Raw genomic sequence first — 12,565 nt, 5'->3', positions numbered from 1 at the left:
TCCCTTCCTCGGGGCTGCCAGCCAGGTTGGCCACCACAGGCCACCCCACAGAGGCGGTGCCGGGCCCTGGGCAGGGCTGGGCCTGGAAGCCTGGGCCCAGACACCGTCCTAGACGCACAGTGATGGTTGGGTGAGGGGCAAGGAGGACAGGACCAGGTGGACTGCGGGGCTGGCAGAGGGCCAGGTCATAGACAGGAGCCTGACCCCCTGACCCCGCTGCTTCTAGGCAAGAGGGAGGGGAAGGTCAGATGTGCCCCCGGTAACCAGTGTGGGGGGGATCACCTTGCAAACCCTCTTTATGGGACATCCCGACGCTCACAGGAGCGGAGTGCTGCTGTGTTCTGCAGTCCCCAGCACTTTTTCAATCCTATGTCATCCACGTCCCTATGATTTTTCCTGCAATTTTTTAAAGCAAATCCCAGAAGTGGATCATCCCACCCATAAACACTGTGTGGGAGCTGATCACTCAGCCCCACAGAGACCACCACAGGGTCACCTGGAGGGCAACCCCCTCCACATGAGAGCAGGGAGAAAAGCAACGGGCAAGGCCACATGCCCACCCCAGGCCCCAAAGGCTGCTTGGAGGAGGGGGCAGAAGGTCGTGGGGGTTCCCAGGTATCCCACCTGGAGGGGACCTGGTAAGGGCCTTGCTCCCTCAGGGAGATGAGGGGTGGGGCCAGTGGAGGTTGGGAAGGAGGGGACAAGGGGGCCACAGGGTGGACTGAAGGAGTTGGGGGTTCTAGCCAGGTAAGGTGAGGACCCTTGGGACAGGCTGGCCCCCCAGAGACAGCACCTGGCCCTTGTTGGGGTCTCCACAGGGTCAAGGCCCACCTGGTGCCAGGCCTGCTCTCCTTGGCTCCCTCGGCCTGACCGAAGGGCAGCGCTGGGCAGCACTGTGGATAGAGGACATGCAGACTGCAGGAAACATGAGAGTGCTGGAACTTTCCATAGGGGCTGGTCAGGGGTCACAAGGCCAAGTGCCCTGAGGACACGTGGGGGTGACATCGAGATGCCAATGGAGGCTGGTCCCCTCAAGGTCACAGGCTGGGGGGCTGGCAGGGGGCAGTGGTCACGGGGCAGGGCTCAGGCTGCAGAGGAGGGGAGGACGGCACTGGGAGCCGCAGGAGGAGCATCAGCTTTACTGGTCGTTCATGCTTAGAAAAGTGGGGGCCTGGACCCCTGAGGAGGAGCTGGGGTCCTGCCCAGTCACTGCTGGTGGAGAGTATGTGCAGGGCCTGTGGCCACTGCGGGGACCAAGGGGGCCTGGCGGTCCAGTGTCCTGGGTCAGGAAGCACGGAGGTTGTGGGTGACCCACAGTGGCCACACAGGAGGCTGGTAGAGTGAGCGGCATCTCCTTGTCCCTCTGAAAACATCCTGAGACCGAGGTGGCCCCGGCCCCTTGCTGCCCATCCTCGGGCCTGCATGTGTCCGTGGTGGCCATGAACCTTCCAGGGGCTCTCCGCCCCATGCTCCAGGAGGAGAAGCAGCCAAGGACAGAACAGGCCCCACGCCGGCCAGAGTGACCCAACCACGTGAGGCTTGTCCCGGACTAGGTCCAGTGGAGTCAGCCTGGGCTCTGGTGGTTTCGGGGAGAGCTGCCCACAGGGCAGCAGGTCCCAAGGGTGAGGAGGCTCCTGGGCACAATGTGGGGGGATCTGCAAAGAAGAGAGAGGAGAGGCATGAGGGCCTGGGCTGGAGGGGCTCCGGTCCTGCCTGGGGACCCTGCCTTAGCCGTGTGTCCAGCGAGCAGCCCACGAGCACTGGCACCGCTCCAACATTGGAGCCAGAAAGGCTCAATTCTGACCTGGGCAAACCTCAGTTTCTCCTCCTGGGTCATGGTCAAGATTTAGAGACTGGCCCCACACGCTCTGGCAGGGCCCTCGGAGAGCAGGGGCCGGTGCCGTGGGGCTCGTAGCCTCCTCACTGGGCTGATGCTCGGGGAGAGTCAGGATTACTTGGGGTACACAGCAGGCAGTTAATAAATGGCCAGGTTGTCACGCCATGAGCGAGGGTCCAGAGGGCTCTGTGGAGGACAGACTTAACAGCAAACTGGGACCAGCAGCTGGGCAGCAAATCGGACGCCAGCCGGGGCCGATGGCCACGGTGTGGGCCAGTGGAGGCCAGAAACTTCCAGCTGGGCCGTTCAAAGGCCCCACTCCCAGTGTCCTGCCTCATCATCGGCTGGGCCGCTCTGGAAGATCTCATACGCCCCGACACACGGGGCTGAGACAGCCCCTGTCCATTCTGCCGTAGGGCATCGCTGCGGGACAGATGTTGTCAGTGGTGCCCACCCGTCCTCTGGGGCAGGCCCAAGGAGTGACCACTGGGCCTGAGGGCCTGTGGACCCATAGGGTCAGCTCTGGCCAGGGCCCCAGATGCAGGACACTTGTGCCCCACAGCCTGGCAGCTTGCACCAGGCTCAGCATAGCATCGAATTCTGTGACCTCTGTGTCTGCCCTCACGACACTTGGGGGTGCCTGTGTCTGGGCACCCCCTTTGGGCTCCATACAACAGATGTTTCTGTTGAGCATGTTACGAGGGTCACCTGGCCTCCCTGTGGCCCCAGCTCCCTAGCTGGGCAACCTTGGGCAGACCCTTGGGCTCTCTGAGCAAAGACAGTGGCTGAGCATGGTGTGGGGGTACACGCAGCCAGGGCACCCATCCTGTGAGGCCGGGCAGGGGCAGACATGAGGTCACAAGGGCTCCAACTGAAAGGCCCTGAGCCCCCAGGCCTGCTGGTAGGTCAGCAGCCCAACAGGGTGCGCGGGCTCGTGGTGGAGCAAGGCCTGCCCGGCCGGCCCTCCCAGCTTACCTGAGCCCCTACTGCTGGGAGGCCACGTCCACCACGGGCTTCTGGACGCCAAAGGCGGTGATGAAGATGTTGATCACGACAATGACGAAGACCAGGCCGGTGGCCAGGTTGTTGAGGAAGTCCAGCTTGGCGTGCTTGGCAGGGTTGTTGAGGTCGTACTTGACTGCGAGTGAAAGCAAGTGGCACTGTCGGGCCGCCTGCACTCAGCCCAGCACCAGGCCACGGACACCCCGTGTGGGGAGAGCTCTGTCCCTCAGAGAGAGACACGCCCACACCACACGCTGCCAACGGGGCCTGGCCCGGGCCGCCTGCCGTCCGTGCCCTCACCTCTGCAGCTCCGCTTGCTCCGCACATGCACCCCAGGGCCTGGCACCCCGTCAGGCAGCGGAAGGCGCCAGCCCAAGGCCAGGGTTTGGGTCGTCAGGCTCACGTGCTGAGCGCCTGTGCGCGGTAATCTAGCTCCTCAAACCTACTCCAGGCCCTGTCCCGACGCCCACTCTACAGACAGGGAGACCGAGGCCACACAGCCAGGCAGAGGTGGGGGTGAGCCCAGCGCCCTGCTGCTCCTAGCCCTGACCCGCACCTGGGGAGTGGCACCACCATCTAGTTCCTGTCGACCACCGTAAGGACTAGCTGGTGCACACTCAGTGCCCCATACACGTCAAGTCTTACTATGTTTATGACACTTTCCTCTGTGTCCTCAGCTTGGGTGAGTGAAAGGACAGGGCGATGGGGGCCCACCAAGGGGTGAACCGGGAGACACATCCAGCACCGTGTGGCTGAGTGAGGAGGACTGGCAAACCCTGATATGCTCAGAGCATATCAGGCAGTGAGCGCTCCGTCACAAGCGATGTGCAAGCAGACACCAGCCAACTGTTGGCTGGGGCTGCTGCAGGGCCCTCCCACCACCAGCCCCACCCTGCACGCACCGAGGAAGATGAGCAGCACGCCCACACAGATCTGCAGCAGGAGGGAGATGGAGATGAGGACCACCAGGGGGAAGAAGAAGGCAAAGCTCGGGCCCTGCTCCACCACGGCCTTCAGCTGGGAGGCATTCGCCATCAGCAGCGCGATGTCCAGCATGCTCTCGGCTGCACTCTTCTTGTTGGCATAATGGTTCATGTTGATGGGCCGGTTCGGGCCCCTGCGGGGTGGCTGCGGGGAGGGGGTGGTCAGCCTGGGCCTGGGCAGGGGGCAGGGCAGGGCTGCAGGCTTGGCCCCCTCCACCCCCTGCCCTGTGTCCCCAGCCCCCTCTGAGCTCGATCTCCTCCCCAGCAATGGGCAGGGGTGTGGGGCCGGCGCGTGCTGGTGAGGGCTCCAAAGAGAAGTGCTCCTCAACAGAACCAGAGGCCAGAGGACATGTGCAGCCGCCACAGGCCCCTCCTGGGAACCAGGCCCCCAGGAGAGAGGAGCCAGAACGGCCTCAGCACACACTCTGCTTTCAGGCTGGAAAACGCTGCCTGGGGCCGCCCACCATGGGCGAGGCCATCTGGCAGGCTTCCCTGCATGCCCTCGCCGAGGTGCCCGGCCCGCCTCTCCTCCCGTCGGGCTGACAGTTGGTGCCAGGGCGGGAACTGACATGTGGGGACGAGAGCTGGATCCCGGATTCCTGCACACACGCCCAGATGTGAAGCGAACGTTCCTTGACGGCCATCCCTCCCAGCTGTGCAGAGCACACAGCAGGCGCTCAATAGCTGCCTGACATCTACCCTGCACTTGAGCTTAGCATCTGCCTTAATTTTTTTTTTAAAGATTGACCCTGAGCTAACATCTATTGTCAGTCTTTTTCTTCTTCTTCTTCTTCCCTTCAAAGCCCCCCGGTGCATAGTTGTGTATTTTAGTTGTGGGTCCTTCTAGTTGTGGCATGTGGGACGCCGCCTCAGCATGGCCTGATGAGCAGTGCCACGTCTGTGCCCAGAATCCAAACCGGCGAAACCCTGGGCCACCGAAATGCAGCACGTGAACTTAACCACTCAGCCATGGGGCCGGCCCCTTTAATTTTTATTTTTAAGAACAACTTCTAACCACTTTATTGGGTACAACTGCCGTACAAAAAGCTGTACAGAATGACTGCAAACAGCTCGAAGAGCCTGGAGCTAAGTGCGCCCGTCCAGGCCACCACATCCCCCCTCCAGAAGTCCCCTCCCACCCGGTGGTTCCTGTTCCTCCCTGTGCTAAGGACACTGCACGTGAGGCGGCCCTCACAGGGCGGCCAGCGCACGTGCTGCACACTGACCTCTGGGACTCACTCTTCCTTCACGCAAACATCAGAAAACAGGAACACGCGTTCTGACACCTCCTCCCTCAGCGTTCCGGCCTCGGGCAGGTCCCCGCACCCCCGAGTGACCTCCAGGCCCTGAGGCCCCGCCCAGAGGTCACTGCCCCCAGGAAGCCTCCAGACTTCCGCTGGCAGGAGGCCCTTCTAAGCTGCCCCTGGCCGGGCCCCACCCCAGCCCCCAGGACAAACCCGTACCCCTCGGCCCTGGCCCTTGTCCACAGGCGCCCCCGAACCACCAGGCCCAGGACTGGGGCCTCCCGGGACCCGTCACCTGGCGGGCCTCCTGGGGTCACTCGGGAGATCCTGTTTCCAGACTCATGAAAGATGCAGGGATGGAGGCAGGCTGCCCAGGGGGCGCCGAAACAGCCCTGCTACGGGTGGACCCGGTGTCCACACGCCTCTGCTCCACCTCTGGAAATGTCACCTGTCACCGCGGAAAACACACAGCTACAGGAGGGCAGTGCCTCGCTTTTACCTGTGTCTTTTCAAGTTTAAATTTAACCCAGACTAACACACACAGGAGCGAGGGAGGGTGGGCTCTGCTCCCTGCCCCCCCTCCCCTCGCCGACGGCGCTCTCAGCAGCATATCCACCTGGTCTGAAATTCTAGACGCCAGAGTCCAAGGGGAAGCCTCCTCCAAGGCCCAGGTCCCTGGTCCCGCTCTCTGCGGCCTTAACACATGGCCGAGCCCCACCAGCACCCCACTTTGCCTTCCCACAGGGGCCTCCAGCTGCACTCACAGCTGGGTGGGCGGCCCCCACGCCCGGCGTGCCCAGGGCACGAGGCTGTCCCCATGCTCCGCTCTTGCAAAGCCGCGTGGCTGGTGACACCTCGTCACGTATGTGCTCCCAATACGCATAAACCAGAAATGCCAAAGTGGGCTCACCCCCAGCGCTCACCCCCGTCCCCAGTCCCGGAAAAGAGCCGGGTGCCGAGCTCGAGAGGAAATGCCACCTGCTGGGGCGGGGGAGCCACACACACACACGCGTGGAAACATACACACATGCCTGCACATACACGTGTGTACACTCGTGCACACACGTGTGCACCCAGGCTTGCCGCACGGGCCCCCGGGCAGGAGGTGGAACATCTTTTTATTCTGAGCTCCCTAAACCTTTATTTCACAGCCATGTGGCCACATGAAGACTGAAATACAGAATGACACTGCCAGCACCCCCAGCACAGGGAGCCTGTCCCCCACTGTGCTCACACCCACTGCCTGTGGGTAAACTGAGGCCACACAGGGAGGCGCCTTGTCCAAAGCCAACAGCAAGTGAGGGCTGTGCAGGGATTTCAACCCAGGCCCCAGGGCACAGAAGCGCTGGTGGCTCACACCACGGTCCCGGCGGAGGGGGCAGGGGTCAGGCCTGTGTGGGGGCTGAGCGTTGGGAGGGCCCTGCCCCAGGCTCCAGCCGCGTGGCCTCAGCACAGCCAGCCCCTCTGGGCCTCAGTCCCCACGGAGCCACAGAGCGAAGGAGCAGGCGACGGGAGGCTCTGGGGGTCTGACCTCTGCCTCAGAGCCCTGGGTGGCAAGCAAGGGCCCTGGCCCACAGGCCCCTCCAGATGCAGGGCGCTTCCTGCCCACGCGGCCATCTGCTTCCAGTTCAACCTGTAGTGATAAGGAGCAACGGCCGGCTGGAGGCTGCAGGCCGGGGGGCTGGGGGCCTGTCAAGCCCCAGCTCACCACAGCCTCTGTGTGGCCTTGACAACGCACTCCCCCTCTGCTGGCCTCGGGCTCCCAATCTCTATGCCGGCAGCACTCTGGAAAGCTGTGCTCCCATCGAATCTGCCACTAACCTGAGAGGGAACGTTATTTTCCCTTCTACAGCGTGGGGACGGGGCTCAGAGGGGGCTGCCCAGGGCCACCTTGAGGAAGGGGCAGATCAGAATTCAGACCCCACCTGTCTGCCCCAAAGCCCAGAGCTGCCCGGGACACAGCACATCCTCGTGTCCCCCCTGGGGAGGGGGCTGCAGGGCTGAGCCGCTTCCCCCACCACGAGCTCTGGGCCATGGAAGTGACCCCTCTGTGGGCAAGTCCCAGGGAGGGCACTGTCTTGGGAGGCCCACTTGGGTCGGAGGGCGATTGGGGGCCCCGTCCCACAGGTCCAGAGCCCTGTGGGCCTGGACCATCTGCCCCCTCACCCCGGGCTGCCAGGAGCCACTCTGGGAACTTCCCACAGAGACCACGGCCTGTGCAGAGCAGGGAACAGGCATCCTGCTTAATGCGTCCCGGGGCCACGGGCCTCAGTGGAGGTCCCAGGACTGGGCGAGCTGGCTGAGCTTGGGACGCGGGGTTTCTCTTCATGCCAGGAAGAAGCCTTGTGGGGAGGCAGCCGGCTCCGGAGCCCACCTTCTGAGGACAGGAGGCCTTGTGGCAGCTGTTCACAGGAAGCTGGAGGGGAAGCGGGGCCCCCTGGGCCAGGGCCACACTGCGGGGCATCCTCAGCCTGGACAGGGAGGGAGTTGGGACAGAAGCAGGCTTTGAACCCAGGTCTACGGCGGCACTACAGCCACCAGTTCTGGGCGCAGCACAAGTGATGCTCCGGTCCAGCCCAGGCTGCAGTGGGAGGAGATGGGGGGCTGCTCAGGGCCTCCAGCTCAGCCGGGGTGGTCTGGCCCACCCCCAGCCTCCTGCTCGAACATACCCTGCTTTCCTGGGAGACAAGGACAGGCCAGGCAGACGCTCGCTGAGCCCCTGCAGGACGTGGGGTGTTGATTACTGACTCCCTAGAACCCTGCCTGCCCCAACTCTGCCATGGACTCCAAATCCTGGGAACAAGTTTGGAGCAAGGAGCCCACATGAGGTTTCCCACCTGCCCTCCCAGAGCCTGAGACCAAGGCCCCCAACAAACAACCCACCTCCTTTCTATCATCCCTGAATCCCGCCACACCACGGACCAGTAGGGGACGGCTCTGTGCCTCAGTTTCCTCCTCTGTGAAACAGCCAGACAGGGGACTGAATGGGAACTCAGAGACTGGGTGGCCCCCGGAGCACAGCTGGCACGAGGCAGGGCTGGACATTCCTCTCCCTCGCCACCCAGCCCTCACCGCTTTGAAAGACTGCACCGAGTCGTAATTGACGCCTGACACAAATCTGCACCAAGTAAGGAAAGGACGAGCCCGGGAAATGGCCGTGTGAGCTGAAGGGCCCCGGGGCCCCGAGATGCAGCCCCTCCTGTGCAGGGCCCTCCCCTCGGGCTCAGCAGGCACCAACGGATGGGGGGTTGCGGGGTCCTCCCCTCTGAGGTGGGACCTGAAGACGGAGCAGGGTCTGGGAAGGCCTGTGTTGTCCCTCGTCCGACCCACCTGCATGGGCACGAGCTGCTGTGCCCCGGCCTGGGCTCAGCGTGACAGCACCCGCCCCGGGCCACACAGGCCCTTCCCACTGCCCCGGCCTGGCAGGAAGTCCCCCGGGGGGGTTCCCACAGCAGCTGGGCCTCGGGGCCGGGCTGGGCTGTGCAGCCTCGCTTCCTGTGGGCTCAGCAGTGGCTGGCAGTGACCTGGCAGCCACGTCAGGGCTGCCTTTAGAACTTGGCCAAGGCCCCGGTGGCCTCGGGATCTGCCAGGAAAGCAGAAATGGGATAAAGAGCTAACTTCCCCAGCAGCTGAGACGGTGTACAGCCCAGAAGCGGCCACTGGGCCCCGTCCCTACTGTGTCCCCACGGCTGCCCCCAAGCCAAGACACAGCCGCAGTCATTTTCACAATAAAGGTGATGTTCACTGTTCTTCCTGCCAGTGGCCAAAAGGGACTGACGTGAGGAGGATGCTGACCGCCTCCCGCAGGGCCCTGGGAAGCCCAGCCTCTCGTGGGGGCTGTGGGGGCGCGGCACGCAGAGGGGCATCTGCAGGACCCCCAGCAGGCGCGTCTGCCCGGGGGTTACACCTGTGACTCTTCATCGAGCCCGGCCACCCTGGGAGGTGTGAGACCCGCTCCCCTGCACAGAAGAGGAAACTGAGGCTTGAGGGTCTGCACGTGCCCAAGGCCATACAGCACGGCCTCCCCAGGCTGACAGGGGCTCTCAGCCTGGGCCTCCCCGTCAGATGCGGTGGTGGCTAGGCAGCACCACCCTGCTGTCCAGGGCTCCCGCTCGAGTGCAGATGTGTCCCAAGACCTCGGGGTTTGTCCCTCAGGTTTGGGCACCAGGGGGCGTGTGTCACAGAAGAACCAGGAGAGGCGCAGGGGGAGGCCGTGCCTGTCCACTGGGGGTCCTGCACCAGGAGGTGCTGCCTGGCACTATCCCGGGAGAGACGGAGTGGCAGGCGGGAGGTGAGGAGACCTCCACGTCCCCACACCAGCCCTCTCATGCCCTGTCTCACAGACAAGACACGGGATCAGAGCCACGAGCGGAGAACACGAGGCAGGGCCTGAGGGGGCCTGGCCCAGGTGGGTGAGCCAAGAGCCTGGAGCCCAGCGCCCTCCCAGCCTCCCGGCCTCGACTGGAGACCCCTCACGGCTGCTCCCTCTGCCTGGGACGCCCTTCCCCACATAGCACAGGGCCATGCCCACAACCCGCTCAGTCCACCAGGGCCTGGCGCCGAGGTCCCCACTGTGGGGAAGCCTTCCTGACCTCCCCACCCCCACGACAGCCTCGGGGAGTTCACACTCTGACCCTGGCTCCTCGCCTGGCTGCGGTCAGCTCTGTGGGAGGGGGCTCCGTGGTCGTGTCTCCCCTGCTTGGCCCAGACAACGCCGTGACCCCCGAGCACATCCATCTGCCCTCCCTGGGCCTGAGACGTGCCAGGACCCACCAGCGATGCACTGGTCCTGCCTGCTGAGGCCACGGGGAGCAGAGCGGGCTCAGGGTGAAGGGCGCAGCCGAGGGTCGAGGGGAGCAGGAACCCCTCTTTTCACACTGGCTTCTGGGCACTTGCCCCGTTTGTTACCTGTCTGTCCCCTGATGTGCTGCCCCCACTTGCCCAAAGGCAGGCAGGGCTGATCCTTTTCAGACCATCGGTAGAAGGCCCAGAGAGGTGAAGCAGCCTCCCGGAGCACACACAGCCCACTGCTGCAAAGTGCTCACGCCGGGGTCGCTGCACCTCCCATCAGTCCTCAGTCTCCTTGCCTCTAACCCAGGGACGAACAGCCTGTGTCACCCCAGGGCTGTCAGGTCCACTGAAGGGCCTGCACAGCGGCTGGGGTCTCCTCGGCAAGACTCCACCAACGATGGAGAGGATTATCCTGCAGGGCCAGGGGCACAGGGAGGCCTGCCCCCTCCACTCCGACCCCTGTCCCCAGCCTAGCTCAGCCCCTGGTCCTCATCCCTGAAAGTGGCCTGTCCCCACAGCATGGCATACCGCTGGTCACTCACACCTGGACAGTGCCAGTCTCTGCCCCGATCTGGTTCACGTCGCTGAGGGGCCACCGTCCTTGCCCCCAGCCCCGGGGGCCAGAAACCGAAGGAAGGTCCAAAGTAACAAGTAACCCGCAGGCCGTGCCCCGGGCTGGCCGCACACACAGGCGCGGGCAGGACGGGGCGGGAGGGCGCCGGCTCCCACGTGGGGCGGGACCCCGGGGGCCTCCCGGTGCCCGCGGCCTCCAGGCGGGCGGCAGGCTCTGCACAGGCCGCGGGGCGCGCGGGTGGCGAGAGCAGCGGCCACGGCGGCCGGAGTTCCCCATCGCGCACCAGGTTGCGCGGCCGCGGCGGACTCGAGGGTGACGTAACCGTCTGCCGGCCGCTGGCCCGGGGCCCGGAGGCCGGATCCTGCGCGGCCCGCGGACTCAAGTGAGCGGGATGGAAGGCGGCGCCAGGCCCCCGGCCGCGCGGCTCTGCGTGAGCCGCACCTGGCCCGCCCTGCGCCCGCTCACCTGCAGGGGTGCCCGGAGCCCCCGGGACCACCGCCCGGGCCCCCGACGGCGCGGCCGAGGCCCGGGGCTCGGGGAGCCCCTTCCCCCCCAAGTGCAGACGCGGCGCGCACAGGTGCCCGGGGGCGCGGGGCGCGGGCGCCGGCCAGGCTTGCAGCGCGGCGCGGGGCTGGGGGCTCACCCGGGCGTCCGGGGAATCGAGCGAGCCCGGGTGCAGCTCGCCGTTAAGCTCGAAGTCCTCGGGGACCGAGTCCATGCTGCGTCCGCCTGGCCGCCTCGCTCCGGACCAGAGCGCCGCCCGCGCCTCCCCGCGGGGACCCGGCGGCGCTCCCGCCCCCGGACCCGCCCGGGACCCGCCCCCGGGGCGGGGAGGAGAGCGCGCGCCGCTGGTACCGGCCCCGCCCCGCCGAGCGGCCCCCGTGTCCCCTGGGGAGGCCGGGCCCCTGGCCTTGGGGTGCCCTGCGCCCGCACCCGCACCCGCCGCTCCTCCGGCCCTTGGCGGTCGGCTCTTGTGTCCCAGAGAGGCCGAGCCTCCAGGCCAGCCGGGTGCGGACGGGCCGGGCGGTATCTCCCGCGCTGGTACGAAGGCCCCCGGGCCGCTGTGTCCCCCCCGGCCTGACCTCTGCCCCGCCCCGGGCCCAGCTGCCTTGCGCCCCTCCTGAGTCGCGCCCCGACGTCTGCCGACGTCTCCACAAAGGCCCGGAGTGCGCGGGGAGCTGAGCCTCGGCCCCTGCGTCCTCCCAGCGGCCCTGGGGAGGGGTCACCCTCCCGCCGGCCGGGCTGGCCGACTCTAGACCCTGAACCACCGCAGTAACTGTGTGGGCTCAGGCAGGTGGCTTGACCTCTCTGTGTGTCAGCTTCCCCATCCATGATGGGATGACATCAGAGAGAGTCAGCAGCAGGGTCAGTACGCAACACGTTGGGTGGCCCCAGGTACAGGCTGTCCTTTGGGTCTGGCACTGCGCAGCCGCTATGTGCCAGGCCCTGTTTAGGTGCTGGGGCTGCAGAAGGCAGCTGAGTGGGCCGGGGGCAGCCGGGAGGTGTGTGGGGTGGCCCTGTGTGGGGCCAGGAGCTTCGCTTCTCTTACAGCCCTGGACAGTCGGCATGCCCCCCGACTCGACCAGGTGGAAACTGAGGCATGGCACGTGGACACCGTGGGTGCTGGGACCTAGTGCCTGCCTGGCCAGCGATGGCCCTCCACACTGGGGGCAGAGCCTCCTGTTCTCCCCTGCCTTACCCCTGCTGCCAGGGGGATTTTCTAAGTGGAAGTGAAAGTATGGAAAATGCAAGTCACTCTGAAGATTTATCGGAAAAAAGGGATCTTCCGCTAAGCCCTGGTCTGGACCTTGCTCCTGACCCGCAGGCATGTCCACACCACCTGTGCTGGGGCTGGGCTGGGGGCAGCGGGGTGCTGAGGGCCTGGCCCAACCCCAGCTGGGCCCGCCCGCTGAGTGAGGAGGCTGGTTCCTCGTCTGCTCAGGAGGTGGCTGGACTCGACTGATCCCTCAGCATCTGCCCATCTGGGGGGCTTGGGGGCCAGGGCGTGGAGGCCGCCCTGACCACGCCCCAAAGTCCGCAGCCCACGGGTCAGGCTCCCAGGCCTCCGTGGTGGGCAGGCGTGGACCCCCAGGTCGCCCCGGTGGCCTCACTGGACAGCTGGCTGGTCCGAGGG

At 65.6% G+C, this 12,565-nt stretch overlaps 1 protein-coding gene across 1 annotated transcript; it reads right to left on the bottom strand.

The window, feature by feature from the left end:
• Positions 1-1,117: 1,117 nt before the first annotated feature.
• On the bottom strand, positions 1,118-11,200 carry LOC124240584 (ninjurin-1-like). Its single transcript, XM_046663661.1, has 4 exons — positions 11,075-11,200; positions 3,742-3,967; positions 2,813-2,975; positions 1,118-1,655 (listed from the first exon to the last, which is right to left on the bottom strand). Exons 1-3 carry the CDS (start codon positions 11,147-11,149, stop codon positions 2,821-2,823), a joined length of 456 nt encoding a protein of 151 aa, XP_046519617.1. The 5' UTR covers positions 11,150-11,200; the 3' UTR covers positions 1,118-1,655; positions 2,813-2,820.
• Positions 11,201-12,565: the final 1,365 nt, after the last annotated feature.

Source organism: Equus quagga, chromosome 6, assembly GCF_021613505.1.
Source record: "Equus quagga isolate Etosha38 chromosome 6, UCLA_HA_Equagga_1.0, whole genome shotgun sequence".
NCBI classification, from domain to species: Eukaryota; Metazoa; Chordata; class Mammalia; order Perissodactyla; family Equidae; genus Equus; species Equus quagga.
The sequence above is the reverse complement of the archived record's forward strand: the minus strand, read 5'-3'. Positions and strand labels throughout refer to the sequence as shown.

What these genes read in the sequence shown, in the direction of transcription:
- LOC124240584 (XM_046663661.1), bottom strand. Translation starts at nt 11,149, where the DNA reads ATGGACTCGGTCCCCGAGGACTTCGAGCTTAACGGCGAGCTGCACCCG. An exon ending in TCGATTCCCCGGACGCCCGG is followed by an intron (nt 3,968 to 11,074) that starts GTGAGCCCCCAG and finishes CCCTCCCCGCAG; the next exon opens with CCACCCCGCAGGGGCCCGAA. An exon ending in CGTGCTGCTCATCTTCCTCG is followed by an intron (nt 2,976 to 3,741) that starts GTGCGTGCAGGG and finishes TTTCACTCGCAG; the next exon opens with TCAAGTACGACCTCAACAAC.